Source organism: Acanthisitta chloris, unplaced genomic scaffold (assembly GCF_000695815.1).
Source record: "Acanthisitta chloris isolate BGI_N310 unplaced genomic scaffold, ASM69581v1 scaffold7054, whole genome shotgun sequence".
Taxonomy (NCBI): domain Eukaryota; kingdom Metazoa; phylum Chordata; class Aves; order Passeriformes; family Acanthisittidae; genus Acanthisitta; species Acanthisitta chloris.
The window spans coordinates 9,392-31,588 of NW_008670866.1; the positions used below are offsets into that span (position 1 = coordinate 9,392).

Here is a 22,197-nt window from a genome sequence, read left to right on the forward strand (position 1 = left end):
ACTGCAAATATCACATCCATTTCACCCCTGTCTTTGAAGAGACTTCAGCAATGGATATCTTCATGGTCTTCCCCTGACCAACTCCTTTCCTGGCCTTGTTGACCCACTTGTGAGTCCCCAAGAGACTCTGCCCTGCGATGCTCAGAGTTCACTAGATCATCTCTCATGCTTGTTGTGTAACAAAGCCACAGCTGTTTCCTGGCCTCTGGAACCCTGTGTCCCTGCAGATGGAGAGGCAGTATTTGCCTCACTAGATGTTATTTGATATTTTCTTATGTTAGGAACAATTTTTAACAGATTATGAGCTGTCTCCGAGCAGCACATTGTCAGGCACGTCAACGCAATTGAATGTAAATGATAGCTATGATAACAGCCCTTCTACCTCTGGGTTATCTGTCAGAAGCAACTATGCAGTGGAATTGTAAGTGAGAATCCTTATTTTATGCTTGTGTCTTGCCAGTGTTCACACAGGTAAAACATCATTGTTGGAGACATTCCTTCTGAAGAAATGCAGTATGTTTGTCAGCTATGTAAATCCTGGAGCAAAGAAAGGTGAAGATCTATGAAGTGGGAACTAGCTAAAGGGGAGAGACAGTTTTGAAACAGTGGGATCATCAAAAGTTCTGACTTGTTCTTTGAATTGTTAGGTGCCCTTTAGAGCTTTGTGGGTACATAAAGCTCTCTCAGCTTGCTTGTAACTCACAGCTAAACCCAACCTGGACTCTCTGAAGCAACATTCTACCTTCACCTCCCAAAGGGGCTCACACAGTGTAGACTAACAGGGTTGCCTAATAGGGGTGCATAAAGTACAATAGCTAAGTCACATTGACTTAAAAACTCATACGGTGAGAATGTTGGCATCTATTCTCGTTGGTAGCTTGATAATTAGAACAGTCATTCAGGAGCTGAAATAAAGGCTGAGCTTTCACTGCCTTCAGGTAGCCCTGCATCTTGTAGGAGAACATCTGGACTGCTAGGCTGTTGGAGAGAGGGAAATATATGCATGTTCTCTAGGCATCCTTTGGAAACTGCCAGTCCAAAAAAATCAGGCTTCACTGGGCCAAAACGTAAGCACCTGGGAATGTGATTCTTTAGCTCATGCAGTAATGGCAAAGAATCTCATGGGTATTGTCTGTGAGAACTATGCTTATGTTAAAATATTATAAATGTATCCCTTAAAATATAACACTTTTAAATTGTTTTCTGTGGTGTAACTTGGGCATGTTTCTATTTACTGTGCTAATGTTTTTCAGTTCTCCTCTCCAGTACTACTCATGGAGCTTCCAACTCCCAAGTGTTTGAGAGCTGGGCATCTAGGGTCTAGACTGTTGCAGTCTCACCTTTTGGTGCATAAATCCCCTTATGGACTTAGGGTTTTGGCTTTATCTGTGAAAAGGGGACAAGAATTGTACCTCACAGAAGCATTGCTAGGCTAGATAAAAGTAGGATTAACACAGTGATGGTCATCAGAAATGTGCCCTATGTAGCCTATAATAAAAAGAAGAGATTATTTATCTTAAGACAGTGAGGTTTAAATGTGAAAGAAAAGCAAATACTTAATAGGAAAGCTTTAGGAAGAGAGAAAGGAAAGTTACCCTTCTCAAAAGTGACCTTTTGAGAAGGAGAGACAGTGAGAAGGAATTCATTCATGTAATAACACCACTCTGATCAGGGCAGGACTTGTCCTAACATTTGTATTTGCATATTTTTTGTCACTTTTTGTACTTCCTGATGAAATTTAAAAATATCCTAACACAGTATAATGTAGTGTTTATAACAGACACTCAAAAGCACTTGCTTTAGCAATGAGAAATTACTTGGCTTACTTATTTGTAGGAAAGGGTAAAAGACGAGTATTGTTTTTGGAAGAAAGTGCTTCAACCAAGCAAAACCCGTGGTATTTAAAAGAGGCTGTGAGAAACAAAGCAGCTACAATGTCCTGAAGTTATGCTACTGGTGTATTTCATTTTAAAGAGTGTATAAAGATACACTTAATCATGCTCATGGGATTGGGCAATGGGTTTGGATAGCTAGAGGAGTGTTTTATTTAAACCCGCTTGAAGTTTGCAATGGGGAGAAAGATTTTGAAAGGGGAAGTTAAAATAAACAGAACACTTTGCAATTAATAGGTAAAATACCTTGCTTGTCTTTTGGTTGCAGGAAGCATTAATGATGCCTGCGTGTGTCTGAGCAGTTGGGGGTAGCTTCTGAAAACCCATCATGGTGGGTTCCCTTAAAGGCTCCCCTTAAATGCGAGTGATTCTTGGTCTCATGTGACTTCCTAGCCTTTCTTTCAAAAGCCAGAGGGTCTTCGCAGCTGTGAGAGGAGCCACCCTCTCCTCCTGCCTGCCAGGGCTCAGGCAGCAGCACTGCTGTCTGTCTTGGCACAGGTGTAGTTTTGAGATAGCAATCATAAAAAAAGTAGCACACACAGATCTAGTGAGAATGGAGGTGTGAATCCCGCATAGTTGTTTTTTTTTGTTTTTAACAGATTGAGGCTCCTTCTGTCTTATATTGCAAACAATAAGTTCTTTCTACTGGTGTTAAGTGCTAACCTGTGTTCTCTGGTGTGTCTCATTTGGAGTGCTTTGCTATACATGTCACACAAGTTTTTGAGCTTATGTGGTCAGGGGTGAAGGCAATATTGAGAGAAGCCACTGAGTCTGCATTCAGGGAGGAGAAATATTGCTCATGTGCTGGTTTGGCCATCTGTAAGGAGCTTCACATGCAAACTGATTATCATGGTGGATCCTTCCAAATGACATAGAGGGAAACTGTTCGGTGAATCTGTCCTCAGTCAAGAGATGAATTTTACCTGCTTAACTACCATGAGGTTTGTTGCATTAATCCATCCGTTTAAGCTTTGCATGAGTAATTAATACTTTTTAAAATAAGAATTTTCTAAAAATTAAAACCAGGAATAATCCTGTTGACAGGAGCGGGAATAGTGTCTGTGCAGGGACTGAAGCAATTGGGGGTCGGATCCTGAAATGAGTATTTCCTCTAATGCAACCATAGCCTTGTCTAATGTCTATCTGATGTGCTTTTTCAAACAGATACTAATTTTGTCTTGGGTAATGCCCAGATAGTGGATTGGCCCATTGTCTACAGCAACGATGGATTTTGCAAGTTATCAGGATATCACAGAGCAGAAGTTATGCAAAAAAGCAGCACCTGCAGGTATTTGAGAACAGATTTATTTTCTATTAAATAGCTTGTCGTGTTGTACTTGTTGCTTGAGGAAAAATCGTCTTCTCTTTATTCCAGTTTTGTCTTTTGTCTTCTGGAGTTGCATCTGTCAAATATGCTTTCCAGGTGAAACAAAATCAAAGAAGAGCTATTTCTAAATGGATCCTTTTCACACCATAAATAAATGACTTCGTGTCTTTGTCTAGTATCTGACTTGCGTTTCTTGTGGTTTTTTGCAGTTTTATGTATGGAGAGCTGACAGACAAAGATACAATTGACAAGGTCCGGCAAACGTTTGAGAACTATGAGATGAACTCCTTCGAAATCTTGATGTACAAGAAGAACAGTAAGTAGTTGATTGGTTTGTTTGTTAATGTAGGTGCGTAAAGTTGTTCTAGATTATAGTGTAAGCTGCAATTCAGTCAGCCTGGAGGATTGTGCTTTATCTAGGGCTAAATGAGCCCCAGTTCTGCCACTTGATCTACACGGGAGAAATGAGAACATTAGAGATGAAAGTCACTCAGGGAGGCAGAGTAAGCTTTCTAATTTGTTCTGACGTTTAGAGTAATTTGTGTGTGATGCTTTAAGACAACACTGAAGATTCCATCAGCAATGATAATACACAAACTAGGTTTGTGCAAACAGTTTCTGCTATGGGGAACATACTTTTTTGGTTTTTAAAAACTTGATGGAGCAAAGCCAGTATTTAGTAGTTTTGGAATAAAAAGAACCCATGTTTGGTTTTAGAAGCTGAACTAATTCTGGTGTTTTCAGATGAAACTCTCTTTTATTTTGGACAAGAATTCCTTAATTGGGGTGTAATTTTTTCCTAGGAATTTCAGTCTGTGTGTAACTGCACATGTCAGCAGATGAACTACTTGCCACAAAGTTGTTGCCCCATCTGGTGTGGACTATGTCATGGCACAGTTGTTTTCATCTACTAGTGTTACCTGAAGTGTACATAAAATCACAGAAAATTCAGAGTTGGAAGGGACCCATAAGGATCATTGAGTCCAACTCTTGGCCCTGCACAGGACATCTCCTAAAATCACACTAAGTGCCCAAGAGCGTTGTCCAAGCATTTCTTGCACTCTGTCAGGCTTGGTGCTGTGACCACTGCCCTGGGGAGCTGTTCCAATCTTTTTTTAATATCCGTCTGAAACTTACCCTGACGCAGCTTCAGGCCAAGTGTGCTGAGGTCTTCAGCCTGGCCAGATGTTAAGCTGAAAGTTTGCATTCTGTAACTTATTTTGCTCTTAACAATTTTGCCTTCTAATCATGAAACTGGTGGTGTCTGTGTACAGGGGTGAGTACCTTGCAGAAACATCCTGCTGGCAGTTTCTTCCCATTAGAGCTGTTATGATCAGTTTGGTGAGCTTCACATTAGTGGGCATGAGGGACTTTAACCACAAAATATGACATAAACTGCTATGATGTAATTTTTGACAGTTAGCCTCATTGCTGCTTTGTTTTACGTTAGAAAGAACAGTTTCCTGGGGAAATGTGATCCAATCTATCTGTATGTGTGAATCATTGATACATCTTTTGGAATGACCAGCTAGTACTGATGGAGTTTGGTGAGAGAAACACAGACACTTCACAAAGGCTAAAAGATAATACCTACGAATGCTAGCTCTGATCTCTGGATGTGTGGAGCTGCTTGTTTTCTACCGGAATCAATCTGTTCTCTTAACAGGTGTTGATGCCAAAGTACATGGAACTGGGTTTTGTTACCTTTTAGAGAGAAACAGAAAATCTATGAGAAATTTTTGCTTCACCTCTCTTCTAATCTTTTTCTTCCATTTTTAGCCTGTTGAAAGCATCATGAACTCTGACATGATGCCATTGCTTAGGGCTCTTCTGCAGCAGAGCTTTGCTGGTCCAACTCATTTGGAAAGCTGTATGCACTAGCTTTGTGCCTCCTAGGCTCCTGCCGCCGATGTTTACCTATTTCTTAAAGCTGACTTCTGTTTCTAGCTCAATTAATGGCCGTGGGGAACCATATGCAGCTCACATCTATGCATCCAAAACCAAGTAAATAAGCTACAGTCATGGGATCTAGGAGGGTCTGGAATTCTCTCCTAGTTAACAGTGATTTGGCACCAGGAGACTATGCAGCTACTCTTCTGTCGCTGCTGCAGCATATGGCCTGTGGTAGAGCCTGGGGCCTCTTTCTTTTATGCAGAATTAAAGCAAGGTAACAGTGGAGTGAGGAATGTTTCCTGCCCTGCTGTGCACTTCCCTGAGGAGAGGCGGCCCAGAACAAATTCCAGCTGTGCAGAAGCTGTGCTATGTGACATGCCAAAAGACAGCGCTGCGATGGTTCTGCTCTGTACACAGAGGGTCACAGGCATGGGAAAAAGGAAATCACAGAGTTTGCTTTTAATTTTAACAAAACACAGGGCACGTAATGTTTGTTAGATTTGTAGCTTTAGATATACATTAACTACTGTTACAGGGACTAACACTAGAGAGTTTTAACTGAAAAATATGAAAAAAGGGGACATTCTGGTGCTTTTTATCAAAATTAGCCACATCACAGAAAAACACTGTCATGTTTACCAGTCACTTAGCAACTGGTTTTGCCTTTGTGGTCACCTTACCTCTGCCTGCAACTATGGCAGTTGCCAGCTCAGATAATGAACATGATTGGTTTCAACCTGCTCTCAGTTTGAAGGATTTGGAAAGGACCCTGAATCTTGTTAGACGCCTTTTTTCCCCTATGCTCTTTGTTTCGTGTTTTCACTCTGTTCTTTCCTCATTCTATTTTTATTCTTCAAATTAGCCATTAAAATAGAGAGGAATAGATTTTTTCTTGTTCTTTACATGTCCACTCTGTCCTTACAAACTAACAGTCATGATAAATAGCAAGTTTTTCTTCCATTTTTGAGTTGTTCAGTAATTGGTACATTTTCCACAGCCTGCACATTTAATGTAATTTTATCCTTTTGGAGGAAAAAAGAAAAACAAAATAGGAGTTACAAGTTAATGATGATGTTGGTAGTGCAGGTCAGTCTTCCTATTGTATTTCCATGAGCAGCAGCCATCTCTCTCTTTCTCTGAGTAACAATTATTTCTTGCTATTACACTAGATGTGTCAACAGTAGATTGAGACATTTAATAATGATAGGCCTTTAGCTATGGCTTCTAGGCCATAGAAAGCCTAGAAGGCTTTAGAAGTGATAGGCTTTATGTTATTGACACGACACTCTCCATGGTGGTGACCTAGTGCTAGTATTTACTATATTACTAGTGTGATAAGAATACCCTATCCAGCTCTTGATAGCTACAGTATATCCACGAGCTTCATTGCAGTTCACAGTCTCAACTCTGAAGCAACACAGGCTGTAGTGTTCAGAAGAGTGGTACAATTTTCTGCCTTCATCATGTTTGCATTTATGGATGCTATCGTGGCCTTCCCTTTTTTTTATCCAGTCCTCCTCCCATCCAAAAGTGACTAGTCTCTGTTTTCAGAACTTGAAGTTAAGATGCCATAGAGATTTGATGCTTCCTTGGGCTAGGCTCTTGATGACTTAGTAAATATGTGACAGTCATTGCTATTCTCTGGAAGAATTGCTTCCCAGAAATGCAGAGCCCCTTCAGGATAATTGGAAACAATTAGAGCAAACAGGTGCACAGCCACGAGATTTTGTTTGTCACTGTTGGTTTGATGCCATCCAGTTGCATTCAGTGGGGATTCATGGTCATACCTGGAAGGAGACAAAGCAAAAGCTTTCTTTAATCTGGACTGCAAAATGACAGCAGACAGGTTGACAGTAATTTCACATGAGAGCTTCAGTTCCATTGTTTGATAAGATGTGAGTGTCCAGTGATGCTGGAAGTATTGTTTATTTTTATGTGGGAAAATCAAAACGTTGTGAAGTCTGAAATCGGTGGAGATATGTTAACTTACACCAAGGAAGGATACAGCCTAATTGTATCTAGCCTTGGTCACATCTTAGCTTGTATGAATTGATGAAGTTTAAAAATCTAACTTCTTATGAGATGTTGACAGCCATTTGTTAGGTTTTTACACTTTCTGGTCAGCCTGATGGATTAAAAATGACTGAGTTTTTCCTTGTCTGTGAAGTAATTTTTTCTAAGAATATAAATTTCCTTGCTTCTGTCTGCCTCTGAAGAGGTGGTCCCCATTTGAATTCTAACCTCTTTTTCGATGCAGTACTTGGTCTACTTCAGTGGAAGAATATCTGAAGTGGGGTGAACTCTTCAAAACTAAAGTGCATCAAGAGTTACAAAGAGTCTTCAAGTGTCCCCTGTCCAAGCAGTTATTGCCATTGCTTATGGTCTGCAGCTGTGCTGTGGAGTGTTAAGACACCTTTTCTTTTCCTTTTCCTCAGAGTTTCTCTACAGATGGGGCCAACAAAATGGCAGCAATCAAAGCATTGGCTGTAGGTGACTATTTTGCACACTGCAAAGTAGTTTGGTTAATCAGTAGCTCTTTGCTGAGTTATGGTGGGAGTCCCAAAGGCTGGGATTCACTTTCAGTTTGTGCTGGGATTCACTTCCCTGGTTTCTGGGTGCTTGAACATTTAAGAAATTTAATACCATCAATATTTATGAGGGTTTTGTTTTGTCTGATTTGTAAAAAGATTTTCTTTTTAACACATGCACCACTCTGCCTCCCCTGCCAGTGTATTAGAAAATTTTAGATGTCAAAGAATGACAAAAAAGCCCAAAATAAGGATTTGGTAAATTCTACTTGCATATATCTTTGGGACCAGTACTTTCTGTAGAGTTTAAAAAACAAACAACCCCATCCTAATTTATAGGGAGCAAAATTCGCTTCAGAGTGGTAGACCTTGATTGCCCATCAGTAAAGGGAGAGTTTCTTGAAATTGTTAGTGGTTAAAATAATTTAAAATATTTTATATTTGTGTATGCTGTGCCTATAGTGTCTCCAGACGGAAACCTTTGCTACACCATATCTTAGCATAGAACCAGAAGCTGGAAAGAATGAGAGTGTTGGGAGTCAAGTGATATGTATCCTCCTGGGCCTCCCATTGAAATTTAGCTCCATATTTATCAAGCAGTATGCACACCTGCATCTCTAGTGAAATTCAGTTCAGTTACCTTCAGCAAGGTCAAATCTAAGTATTTTGGCTTCATAAAAATGATAATTTCCATTGATCTTGTCAACTTTAAATGTGTTGGCAAGCAAGACCTGCTGTCATCTGCTCAAATACATACAGAACAGTAAGACTCCCCAGTAGTAATCCTTAAATTGTCTGGGGCAAATGGAAAGAAGGTTTCAAGACTTTACTGTGTCTTCCTTTTCCTTATACTCACATCCTGTTCTTCAGAGAACTCTGTTAAGTAAACTATATCAACACTACTGCAATACAAGGGTATGTGCTGAAGCTTTTTCCTACTGTGTTCAGTGTCATAGGATAACCCTTGTGTGCAGCGATTGCACCTTTAGGGTCTAAAATTGATTTTCCTTATCTTAGCATATAAAGATCTGACCTTTAGAAACATTAGCTGACAGAGCATCCCATCACCAGATGAGAAAGACATGAAGGTAACAGCTTTTGAAGTGCTGGAAATGTCTTTTAAGGTCTGATAGTATTGGCACAGAGTGGTGAGCTACATACTGAGTTGGTATGTTCTCATTTGGTACACACTCTCTGCTCTAAGGTAGAGTCTATAAGAAGACTTTTGCTCTTTGTCTTTCATGGTCAGATGTCACAGGCTTCTCTCCCATGTAGTTAAAATCTGGGTGGATATAGTGGCTTGCCAAACTCTTTCTGATCACACCTCATCAGCTGGTTTGCTAGCTTGATATTGGACTAACTATTCGGTCTGAGTGGGATAGAGAGAAACAATCTCATACTGAGTACCTGGGGTGACTGTAATGGTCAAGATGCTGTTTATATAACTTAAGTCCTGCTGTCTGCATTACTGCATATGGAGACAGGCCACATGCTTCTGTCCTTTTAATTTGCATAGTGCTCAACTGCTTACCTTCAGGGCAATACCTGTCTGATGACCGTTTGACTGAGTCATTATCAACTAATGCAGAGGTTGTGCTGCTTTGGGCAAACTTGCCCCATTCATTAAGGGCAGTGAAGATGTCAGCTGAATTGTCAAAACATGCTTTTTTTCATTGTATTTATAAATTGATTTTGGTTCAGTTTGTGGAAAGAAAAATTGTGTAGCTGGCCTCTTTAGTTAAACGGCTCAAGGTATGGCCAAAGAGCATATTTAAACAATGGCCTTGATTTTCATTACAGCCTAATTTTGTTTGACAGGAGGGAAAGCTTAGGGGAGGTCAGTGGTATACTCAGGAGTGTCTGGAGTAGACCTTTAGGGTCTCATTCACTTTGATGCTCTAAGAGTTTCTGAAGAACTGCGACCAAAGTTAAATAGCATGTTAAATGCTGGTGTTCCTGCTCAGCAAGGGGCTAAACACATTGCTATTTAAATACACAGGACTGGAAAAGAGGAGAGGGAAATGACAGTAGTATTTGTGTTACAGATGGGAAATTGGAAGGTGTGCAGGCATTTGCTGTGTGTTAGTCTGGAGAAGACTCGGGACTGGAATCACAACCCTTAAAATTGTCTTGCCTTTAAGTACTGTGTTCAGGCCAGTGATGACTATTAGGAGCTGCATCTGTTAATTCTGGAATTAGCCACTTAAGTTTGGTACCACAAGCCAGGCTGGATCCTGTGACTACTGTCAGGTATTCATTGTAGATTTTTATTTCTTCCCAGTTGTTCACACTGCTTCTCCCACAGCTTTGACGTGACGTTCCCTCTTCTAGCGTGATTGGTCCTATGCCATTAGACAAACTCTGGATTCTTTCACTGTTGATTCTAAATCTAACAGAAACCAATGTAACTCATGAGTGTTTACTTCTTTGTTTGTGCACTGGTATTATCACTGAACTTTACCAGTGAGAGAGATTGCCAGAGCTAAACACAAAATGTAAATGGAAGTAGATGTATTGTTGGAAACACTGGTAAACACTTTCTGTGTGGCTGTACCTCAATGCAGACTGGAAGTTACCCTTGTTTTGCTCTGGGAACTCTGGAACATGCTGCAGTTTCACTGCCTGAATAACCCATAGGCTGAATGTGAAAATCCCATTTTTCATTAAAATGTCCTTGTTTGTGCCTCATGCCAGTAGTGGTTGTCTGGCTGAGCAGGGACATTGGCTTTGACACCAAGGGTATGAGGGCTGCCTGTAGGACATTGAAATTCTAGTTTCCAACCTGATTTATAAGTGGTTTATACTTTAAGCTTTCCTGTTTAATAGTTAAATAAACTGTTTAATGTTTAAAATGCAAAATTCTTCTGATAATTAAACCAGTATGTAGGAAAAAAGCTGAGCATGGCCACATCTTGGCTGAGCCTCTTTGATGTGTTCCCACGGTTCAGATCTCAGTTCTCCTTTGAATGAGCTCCTGGTTGCAGAGCACTGTGGAAAGTCCGTGTAATCCAGCTCTGTGAGAACTCACCTCACGACTGTATTTTTATATCCACTTGTCTCCTATTCACAAAAGAGACTGACAAGATGTTAGGGAATACACTGCAGGGAAAATACTTAAAAATGTTGTGGAGGCAGATACATAGCCTGGCAGAATTTTCCATCTACTTATTTCTGCTGTTGCAGTGTTACTGTGTAGTTTCCAAACTGAAGGATGATTTATGCAGACCGTGCATGCCCCCTTGATTTTACATTCTGCCCTGTTTGTGGCATTCTGGAAATTTTAAGTGCACCCAAATAGTGTAATTCATCAAACACACCTACATTTAGCTGTCAAGAGTCTTTCTTGTAGCCTGTGGGGCACATCACTAAGTTCTACACTGGGTTCTAGGTAAAAAAGTGTTTTGTTTTGCTTTTTAATATAAATAATGCAGCACAGGTGTGGGAGTCAAGGGAGTCAGAAAGTAAGAACCCTGCTGATAAAAGCCCCTTGCCCGGCAGCAGCCTTTGACACGTCATTGGACAAAGTCTTTCCTCTTGCTGCCTTCAGTACATATTAGAAAAATTTTGCAACAAATACCATAGCATAATAATAGTGAGGAGATGACAGCATTCATCTGACAAACAGCCACAATAAGAGGTTGAATTGCATCCTTTCTGTTTCTGTGTCATGTACAGCATCTTCATAAGCATGGTAGTCAGTTTTTATGGCTGTGAGAGGCAGAGATGAAGCTGCGTATGTAATTCAGCCTCAATGTTATGAAGGTTAATAATATGCAGCTCATAGCAGAATGGCTGTAGCTTGAAGTAGCAAAACAGTACTGAGTGTTTTTTGGGGAGGAGGAAATAAAGTCTCTAATCAAGAAAAACAAGTGCATATAGATAGAGATCAAACAGCAAGGCTGTAGATGGAGATTCTGGCTGATTAAAAAGTTGCAGTGTTAGAGAAGGGTGTTGAAGTAGGTAAAATGAAAAGCAATTAGTCACCAAGGAGTCTGGAAAAGCAGAATACAGATTTGATCAGCCTCAGAATGGTTCACATGTGAAGACGGGAAAAACAAGTAGGGAAGAAGAAATTGAGATAGGTAATTTTAGGAGCTCCTGAGAAAGGGTAGTATACAGGGTGTTACCGCCTAGAAAATTGCTATTGGCTGCTTTATGGCTGTGTCTTCTAAGCTCATTAGAAAGTTAGTGATGAATTTACTGGCACAGTTATTTTGCTGAGTCTTTTTTCACACTTAGCATTTTTGTTTGCTCATACTTTATTGAAAGGGGTAGTTCAGGAATGTTAACTCTTAAAGAACATTAATATATTGACCCTTGAATACTTTCTGCCATGCAGGCATGCTTCAGAAATGGCCATCAGTGATTCCATCTGGATTTCTCTGCTTTTTGAGCAGAGGCCTCCATGCATCATATACCCTGCTGTTTATAGAGGTAGCTGTACATATGGCATGGAATCTCAGCCAGGGTTTGGAACTGCCTGTGCTATGCAGACACAGCAGGAGTCATAGGCATTGAACTTCATTTATGGAAGTTGTCCATGGAGTTTGGAGATGCCCTGTGTTTCTGTAGCCAGAAAAGATTGCTCAGCACTGAGGCTGGGAAACAGCCAGGTGAGGCATTGGTACCAACAACCTCTGTTATATTAACATAGGTGGGAAAAAAAAATCTGCCTTTGGTTTGCTTTCCTGAACAATGAATTGTGAGCTACCTGAGACTTCCTTGTTACCCTTTGACAGTCAGGAAGAACACATGGCTCTTGTTATAATAACTATTGTACGAAATATACCATGTAGTACTCATGTTAAAGTATTGAACAATTCAGGTGAAAAGGAGTCTGATTGCTAGCACAGAGAAGGGTCCTGTGACCAAGAAAGAAGATACAGTCTTCTAAGATCATCCTTCCTAAATTAGACTTTGCTGCTCGAGTGACAAAAATGGAGTGGTGCTGTTTATTCTGGCTTTCCCAGATGGTCAAAATCCGACTGATCTTGATCTTATATGGACCCCTGATATGTAGACCCTTCTCTCCAAACATTGCTCACAAGGGACATATAATCAAAATGTTGCTCATGGCAGGCATGCCTGAATCCTCTCTTTGGCTCTTAATTCTTGCGCCTGCAGAAGTGATGATGAGTTTTTTCCATCATCAGTGAGGGTACAGGGACAGTCTGAAAGCTCATATACAAGGTCCCTGAAGGCCCAGGTCTGGTGTCTCCCTGTTGCCATGTACCTCATTGTTGGAGAAGTATGTCTAAAGGCAGGACAGCAAACTAAAAAATGGTACCTTCAGGGAGACCTTGTTATGACATACAGGAGCAGTGTCTGATGAGCTTTTATGCAAATATCAGTAAAATCAGTGCCGTGAGTCCTGTGAAATGAGTGGTAGACACTTTCTTGTTACATGGAACTTCATCTCTATCACTAGGGTCTTTTCAGCAGCCTCAGCAGAACTGCCAGAAATATAGACAGGCAGGGCTGACTGATGGATGCTCTCCTCAAGGTGATCTATGTGTATAGCTGTCAAATAAAATTGACAGCTACGTCTGAAGGGTCATATTGTGGGATCATCTTTTTGTGTGATGCGTAGGCTTTAATCTCTCAAGCAGTTTTCATTAGTAGTTCATCAACTGCAGTTATTAGAAGAGTACAGTTTTATGCAGTACAGCTTGATCCCATCCACAGCTGATGATCTGGTCCTAATGGCTTGTTCTCTCCCAAATTCAGTGGAGCCATGCTTCACACAAGAGCGATTGTGAGCAGGCTCAGAACAAGGCAAGCTGAAAGGCAGCTTGCAAAGGATTTCCCTTGCATAGGAGGATTCGCAGGCTAGATCAGAGCTCCCAGAGCCTGGCTCTTGAAGCTAGACCTAGGCTAATACAGTTGTTAGGGGACGGTGCTCCCTGTTTGCAGCAAAGTATAAGGTCAACCGAACTGGTCATGCTGTATTACGATCATGGTCTAGGCACAGTTGGCCTGTTCTCAAGCCCTGCACAAAACCAGCAAAACTCTGTTGTGTGCACCCTTTGCACATACATGGGGCTCTTCTTTCAGGAGCAGTTCATAAGTTCAAGTATTACCTTTGCAGATGACGTTCAGAAATACCGAACGATTCCTGAAAAGCTAATGAGACGCAGAGCAGAGAACTTAAAATAACACTGTTGTCAGCTGCTTTGTCATTTTTCCTAACAGGTGTTTACCAAAAACCCAACATTAAAGTAATGTTTAGAGATGGCTGATTGGAGATGTAAACATCTAAACTAGCACGTTTACTGTTCTGCCTACCATTGACCAACTTTTTGATATGTTTGTTTCCAGGAACACCTGTCTGGTTCTTTGTGAAAATTGCTCCAATTCGAAATGAGCAGGATAAAGTGGTTTTATTTCTTTGCACTTTCAACGACATAACAGCTTTCAAGCAGCCCATTGAGGATGATTCATGTAAAGGTTGGTCTTTTTCACAATTATATATTTATGCTGCTTTTGTTTGTTTGCCCTGGTCTTGAAATTGCTGAAGTCCTTTATATACCAAAGCCAAAGAATTAAATGGTAAAATAGCTTGTTGCTGTACCGCTGGGGACTGCATTTGTGCAAGCAATGGTTTCTGGTTTCTAAAGTGAATTGGCTCTGGCCTGCACTGGAAAGGGTCGTTGCTAATGAAACCCCCAAGTGCTTCAGGAGGCACAGTTTACTTAGCAAATAGGTACTGCTCTTCCTTTTAAATACATTATTAACCCACACTCCAGCATAGCCTTCAAGGATTCACAATGTTGCCTAACAGCTCTGTACAAATTGTACAGGAAACTGTATGCAAAAACTGAGGAATTAACCCTGGCTAAGTCTAGCAGACATCTGAATAATTTCATTTTGCCTGGCTTGATGTTACTTACCATTATTATGAGATTCCTTCTATTAAAGTCCTCAACTAGTTTCCTTTAACCTATGTGAAGAGACTCCAGTCATTTTAAGCTATATTAAAGTCCTCAGCTAGTTTCCTTTAACCTGTGTGAAGAGACTCCAGTCATTTTAAGCTGAATCAGATTTAAGCTATCCTGGTGAGTGGAGTAGCATTGCAGTGTTCTGCTGTTAACCCCTTGCTGAGTTATAGCCTGGAAACTTGGGAGCAAATTCAGCTGTGACAGCAGCACAAACTTGCACTCAGGTTCAGATCCTGTCAGAAACAGACCTTTTGTACTCATATGGAGAATTACAGAGACTGGGTTAAAAAAAGGATGTAAGTTCTCCTGTTGTTTGCATTTTTGTAGTACTTAATAATATTTGTAGTATTAAATTAAACAGGAAACCTACTGTGAAGATGAACTGATTTACATTTATTCTCAAAATGTTATTCTTTAAAAACATAGTTTCTCAAAGTGGAAACACCTGTTACCATGAAAAAGGAAGTACAACCTTGACAAACATTCCCTCTTCCAGGCTATGAGGGTGATATTTTTTCTTTTTAATGGGATTTGTTTGGTTCTTCATTGCTTTAATAAAATTTAAAAATGTATCTTGTCAGAAAGTTTCAGGCTACAGCATTTTTCCCTGCCTAATGGTCTTCACTGTATCCTGATGAGGACCAACAGCAAAGATAAATCAGTATGATGCAGTAAAACTAGCTCCCATTTTTTGCTGGTAGTGAAGGCCTTTGCTTCATTTAGACAGTTAATAAGCAGGAGTTTCAGTCAGGACTGGTAGCTGTGTCTTTTCTCTTTGCTTTTACAGGAGTTCCGTAATGTGCTTGAAATAGGCAGTTTGTCCTTCACTTTCAACACAAAGAAACACTTCTTTGTTTTCAAGAGAAGTATGTTGAAGAAAGAAAATGCTAATTATTTTTTTTTTAAATTTCATTGGATCTTTAAATTATGCTGTTCTTGCAGTAATTATGGCAGTTCTCAGCAGTTGCATGGCTGTGGCAATATAAGCACCAAACCTACATAAAAGTTCACAGATTTGCAGAGGAGTTAAGATGATAAGCAAAATTTCTTCCTCTGGCCCATGGAAACTGGCAAAGTGACTAACAAAGGTTGCAGACAGAAGAACAGAATGTATTATTTAGAGGCCACTGATTCACAGCTTTGTACTCCTTCCCTGAGTGCCATGTCTTGATGTACAGAATGGCTTGTGCACTAAATGAGTCTTCCAAATATTATTTCTGGGTCTCCTAAAATGAATAAAGTTTCATGCTGGTAAAGAGCTCTCTGTCACTGTATACACAAATCAAGCATGATATAAATGCAACTGCACTTTCTGTTTTCATCCTTAATTTATCCTGTATACCCTCTTGTCTGCAAGTTACTTGCTATGGGCTAGCTTTGGAATTTTGTTGCATGCATCTCAGAAGGTGATATTGTATCAGTCACTTGATGGCTGGATGAGCAATTTCTTGGAAGTGGAGATTTATCAAACAGTCAAACAGAATTTTACATGTGTTGCCATCTCTTTAATACTAGATCTTATTGTACAATTTTATACTATGAGTGTGGAAAAAAGACAGGTATGGACTGTCAGACAATTATCTGTAGTAGACTCTAGGATTCTCAGAGTGGGCAAACGTTTTTGGAAGATCTAAAAAGAGATAAAATTCTATTAGCTTCTTCTGAGAATCATTACTTTAACAGATGTGAGCTTTGAAGAGGGCATGTTCTTTGCACTGTGTACAACATTGCATAGGAATTTTGTAGCATGCTTTTGAAAGTTAATTTTCATAGAAATGTTTCTCATATTCTGAATCCAACTTAGCTCTGATAACTGTGAGCTTAGAGATTTTGTCTAACTGAAACAACTGAAAACTGATTGCTAAATCAATTACTTTTCCTTCTTTCACCTTGAATCAACTTTTGTCATGTATTTTTCTTTTACAGTGTTTATATGTGAAATCAGTTTCCTATGCATATGACCACTTAATATGTAATAGGCTGCCTGTAGAAGCAGATATTTTATTAACATGTGCTATTTGCACAGTTGCAGATGGCATAGTATAAAGTATTAAACTTTTTCAAAATCAATGCCTCTTTGTCTTTGTAGAAAAAAATGTTATGTAGTACAAGAACATGATCAATTTAAAGAGCAACTAATCTGTCAGGCTAAACCTACTTAGCCATGTTATAGCTTAGGTTTTTATCACCTGCTGGCAATTTCAAGCCTGATTGTTCAGCTGCAAATGATGTAGTGACTCCTTGAGTGGAAAGAGTTGAGCTCTAATGGCAGGTGTTTGACTACAGAAAAATGAATAGGCATCTTTTATCTGAAGGTGACTCAGAGAGACAGAAGGTCCCAGTACCATTCTTCATTCTTAACAGTTTTTTTATTTATTAATAATATCAGACATTGGAATAGATGAAACAAGAAAATACTTCAGAAGTATTGTAAAAAGTAGGCTTTTCATTGTAGTCTTTGTTACTTGATTCAGATAATTTAGAAGGCATTTATTTTATGACTGCCATGGAAGGTAAGTAAGCTTGCTTTTAAATGCAGCAGTTTTAAAAATAGCCCCTTCTAAATAAAACAACTTAAAAATAGTGTGTCAGTGATGTTGATGATACAATATTTTTAAACAACCTCTTTCAACTCTTTCCTGTATGCTTGCCCCTTTAAAAAATCAGGGAAACTAGGTTTACTTGAATAGAAGTAGGCAAAATCAAGCTATAGCATAGCTAAATTTGGCTTGTCAAGTGGTAGGTCACCTTCTTACTGAATTTTAGAGTATATGCTATATTTGGAATTAATGCATTTTATCTGTATATGTCTCTCTTGGTTTGAGATCTAACACACCAGGTATGGGATGTTTAAGAACAGTGTATAAAGTGGAATGCATTGCTTTATGAAAACGATTATTTGTGCAGACAAGTAGAATCTGTGCTTGCACTCTTGAGTAGCTCGTAAGAAGTTTGCCTGAACTGGTTTTGAATGTATGAATACAATATGAACATATTCAGATGCATGTATGCTGCCTTATAAAGGTTTGGGAATGATGCTTTGGATCCTAATTTTTGCTTTTGATAGTTAGTGTTTATACAAAAAGGTGATCAGATTCAGCATCACTGAATCATACGGGAGAATGGTTGTTAGCCTCCTAGCTATTGTAGCCTCCTGTGCTTTGTAGCATCATCATCAGTTATCATCTTCTCTGCAGAAGATGCTTTATTTCATTTTGCAGCTAAGCTGTCCTTTGCATAACAAGCAGGACTACACACAAAAATATTTTGATTGCCTCCTTCATCTTAATTCAGGGAAAAATCCACATATTTCCTTTTTTTCCCCTTTTTGTTTCTTTTCTTTTTGGTGCTGTCTAATTTTTTGTTCTGTTTTTAAAGTTGTATTTATATGAACAGAGCCAGTGTTTGAAATATTTTGATTAAGTTATACTCCGCTTTCATCTGGATGAAATGTTTTCTTAAAAAAGGAAACAAATGAAAGGGAAGTGGTGAGTATATTAAAAACCTTTGGTATGCTTTCCCAGCCCAGATGGAAAAATTATAATACAGTTTTAGTCAGGAGGTTTCAAAGGGAAGGAGCACTGCAGAGAAGCCTGATGGATGTAAGCAGGGATCTTTGATGTGCCAGAATACAAAGTTGGTTTGAGTTGAGGCAAGAACTCCTGGAATCCCAATTTACTCAATGCTTACACACTTGTGTGAACAATAGACCTGTGGACAAATGTTTGTTCTCTAGCAGGCAATGGCTTCTTGTCTTAACTCTAGGGATTGTGTAAGTCTTGGATCAGCAACTTGGTAACAAGGGTTCTGTAACTGCAACCGTTCCTAATGCTTGGATTTACGAGTCGTCATGATCAAATTGAGGAGAGTGGTAGGAAACAAATAAATACCTAAAAAAATGATAAATGTTGTTGTGGTTGAGTGTCAACAGATGATGCTCACCTCAAAACACAGAAAATTGATTTCTTCAGTTTAAGACCATTGTTAAATGAAACTTCATGCTTTAAAGAAGAAAAGTCTTGATGAGCTAAATATCACAAGTGTATTTCAATGCTGTATTTCCCCATGAAATGAGGCTTAGGGAACAGCTTCACAGCTTTTGTCCTTGTTATAGGCATCTTGTCTTGGGCATTTTCAGAAGCAATTCTATTCAGCTTTTTTTAAAAAAATGGTAGAAAACTGAAAGAGCATCATGGAATGCAGGAGCACTGAAATCAAATGCTGTTAATCTTGAAGGCTCTTTGTCCTTTTGAAGCTGAAGATGTTTTTGTGCCGTCTCATTGCTTTGTCCTTGCATGATATTTTTACAGAACTGAAAAAGGAGACCAAACAACGAGAAAAATGGGTTAAGATCAAAGACAGAGGCACAGGCAAGCACAACCATGGGGCTGGTATCTGGTTTTGTTTAGTTCCTAATTTCCAAGGCTCTCTTCTCTGCTATGTGAGCTCTTTTCTTGTTTGTGGAATATATATGGCTATATTAGAATCACTTAGGGTCATTAGATTTCAATGTAATTTATATTTCATTTATTTCTAGAGGAAGAAAGTGGATGTAGGGATATACCAATTGCTCGTATTGAAAGAGAACTCCTAATCCTTATCATCTGGTCCCTCTGTTGTAGCAGGACTGACACCAATATATTCTTACACCGTCTGAAACTTAGTTCCTTGTCTTGGAAAGCTCCATGAGCCTTAAAATTTAGTGTTTATGTCCAGTCTTGTGGCCTACTTCCATTACTTGACCTGTCTTCACTGGATAAATATCTGACTTACTGTAGGCTGTGTCTGTCCTTAGGGTTCTGGAGGAAAAACTGCAATAAATTCAACAGGTAGTGCTGTCTTTTAAGGCATTACTTGAGAAGTTATTATTCAATAAGATTAGTACTGGCATTCTCTCTCATTTTATTTTTCCTATGCCACAATATACAGGTCTACTCTTATTGTTTGTCAAAGTTCCCACATATTTATCTTCTCCCATGAAAAAGAAAACCCCAAAAGGCAATACAGGGAGGCAAGTGTTCTGTTCTAAAAATGAGATTTCTACACCTGGGACATTTTCACATTGGTCCAGTGCCTGGTTTTAGACATACCATCACACAGTGGCATGTGCCACTCCAGGCTGGGCTCCCATGTCTTGTACCCTATTTAGAGAGAGATAGGTATGTAATCCTGGCCTGTCATTTTCATATCAACGTTGGTTTAAAAAAGCCCTGTCTCTTGAGACAGTGTCTTGCCTATAGCAGAGTTATATTGCTTTCAGATCAGAGTGTGGAGTATAGGGTGAGGGTTCTAATATTCATGGAAACAGTTCTTTTGTGTACCACTTAGGCACCCACAAGTGAGATTTGCAACATGTAGCTTATAGGGGATGCTGAGGAGAGAGGAATGGGTTAAGCTGTACCTTTGACTCCTGGATAAAGGGAGAGGTACCTGAAAGTGCTTAGCATTCATACCCACAATTATGCCAGAGTGTTGTCAGGCAATGCTTTTGTGCAAGAAAGCTCAAGTGAGGTGCTTCCTTTTCCTCCTTTCTCTGTTTATGTATGAATAGCCCAAATCTTAGAACACTTGATGTTAGGAAGAAAATGCACACTGAAAGTTTATCCTCATGTTTTAAACCAAATTTTGAATCTTCCAGGAAAATGCCCTTTTCCCGTCAATCTGATTTGAGTTAGTAAAAGGAGTTGCCTGTGTTATCTGGCATTAGAAACTTTTTGTGTCTGCAAGGGAGGCAGGTTTCTAGTCCCCATGTGAAGCGGGTACTCTGTTCTGTTCTGTTTGTCGCCTGGGCTGGTGTTTGCCAACAAACTCCGTCGGGCTGCAGCGAGGAGGCGCGGGATGCGCTTCAGCACCATGGCCAGCGCCGGGGCTGGACATCGCCGCTCCCGCTGGACAGGGGCTGCGGCACATCCCCCCGAGCCTGGCCAACCGCAGAGTCCTGCACCTGCATCGAGACAGTCCTAAGCACAAATACAGGCTGGGTTGAGAGCAGCACTGAAGGGAAGGACTTGGGGGTGTTGATAGACAAGAAGCTTGACATGGCTGGGGGATGTGCACTTGATGCTCCTAAAGCCAGCTGTATCCTGGGGTGCACCAAAAGCAGGCTGAGAGAGTTGTGGTTGTTCAGCCTGGAGTGGAGAAGACTCTGGGGAGACCTTATAGCACCTTCCAGTACCTCAAAGGGGTCTACAAGAGAGCTGTGGAAGGAACTTTTTTCAGGTTTAAATTATAAACGGAATCTTCAAAATGTTGATCATCCTTAGCTGAAGTAGGAGATGTGGCTGCCCAGCAGTTCTCAGGTGCTGCTGGTCTCAGTTTTTTAAGATTGGGACTAAATGCACTGATGCTTTCCTTTCAGCATACCAGAAATATCCAGATGTATACTCTTCCTGACTTTCTGTTATGGCAAAGTACTGATCATACAGATTATAGTTGTCATGAGCTCTTGGACTGTCGCTGAAGGTCTTCTATTTGGAGTGTTTTTTGAAATGACTGTAAAATATATTCTGAATTAAAATTCAGCATATGACTTTTCTGCCAGAAGCTGCTAAATGTTTTATTACAGTTTGAGAAAATCTATTAGTATATTCCCCCTTTTGTTTAGCGAGGATAAAATTAATGATTTTGTTTTGCTTTTCTGTGCTGCTTTTTATTATCTTATGTATATTTCTCTGCTTATGCCAGATCTATGCTTGATGCATCTGAGGCCAGATTCAGTTCTGTTACAGACAACTGTAATTGTCGTTGTGCATGACTCTGGTCTTACATCTTGATTACTCTGGAGTGTCTTCTGCAGTGCTGTGAGATCCAAATCTGGTCATTGGATTTGATAGAAGATTATGATACAGCGGACATTTATCCTTGCAAAATGTGCAGTTCACATAACAGCATTCTTGTAGAGCCATTGAATACAAAGTCACTGCAGTCGTGGGTTTTATTACTGTTCCATGCTGACACCTATTTTGTGACTTGGTTTTATCTTGGTTTAATTATACTCCCTTGTGGTCAGTATTAAAGCAGATTGCTCTGTTCTAACTTTTTTTCCCCTCCCTAGTTATAAGAGTTTTTGTGTGGTACACTTGAAGCTTTTTATGGTAATGGGTATAATCTTGTATGTTTTCTCAAGGTTGGGGGAAGTTTGCTCGCTTGACCCGTGCCCTCACGAGCAGCCGAGGTGTGCTGCAGCAACTCGCTCCGAGCGTGCAAAAAGGAGAGAACGTTCACAAGCATTCACGACTTGCTGAGGTAATGTTTACTTTCCCTGAGAAACTGTAAAGAAATGGTTTTGGCCTTTGTGGGTGTGTTGTCTGTGTGAGCCAAACACCGTCCCCCTTGCCCTGAGAATCCGAAGCCTGGTGGCAGGCATGGGAGCTCAGAATATTGTATGTGTGCTGTGAAATGTGTCCAATGACAGTGGAATCAAAACAGCTATCCAAAAGACTTCATGTAACCTAATTGCAAGTGTTGCATTCCATATCTTAGAAAAGTCTATAATGGTATATTGCTTATGTAAAATTATGGTGAGAAAAACTCAGGCTACTACACAAGGAAATTCTGGAGAATCCTTGACATGGCTGTTCTCTGCATTCATTTCCATCTAGTTTTTCAGTGGGATCCCA

At 39.9% G+C, this 22,197-nt stretch overlaps 1 protein-coding gene across 1 annotated transcript in view; it reads left to right on the forward strand.

Moving 5' to 3' along the window:
- Positions 1-3,058: 3,058 nt before the first annotated feature.
- The window catches only part of LOC103801435 (potassium voltage-gated channel subfamily H member 1), a gene marked incomplete at its 3' end in the record, with an annotated part of 37,872 nt that continues 18,733 nt past the window's right edge, over positions 3,059-22,197 (forward strand). Inside the window, exons 1-4 of the mRNA XM_009073850.1 lie at positions 3,059-3,180; positions 3,429-3,535; positions 13,959-14,087; positions 21,705-21,823. Coding sequence (XP_009072098.1) covers positions 3,158-3,180; positions 3,429-3,535; positions 13,959-14,087; positions 21,705-21,823 — 378 coding nt within the window. The remainder of the gene's footprint in view (positions 3,181-3,428; positions 3,536-13,958; positions 14,088-21,704; positions 21,824-22,197) is intronic.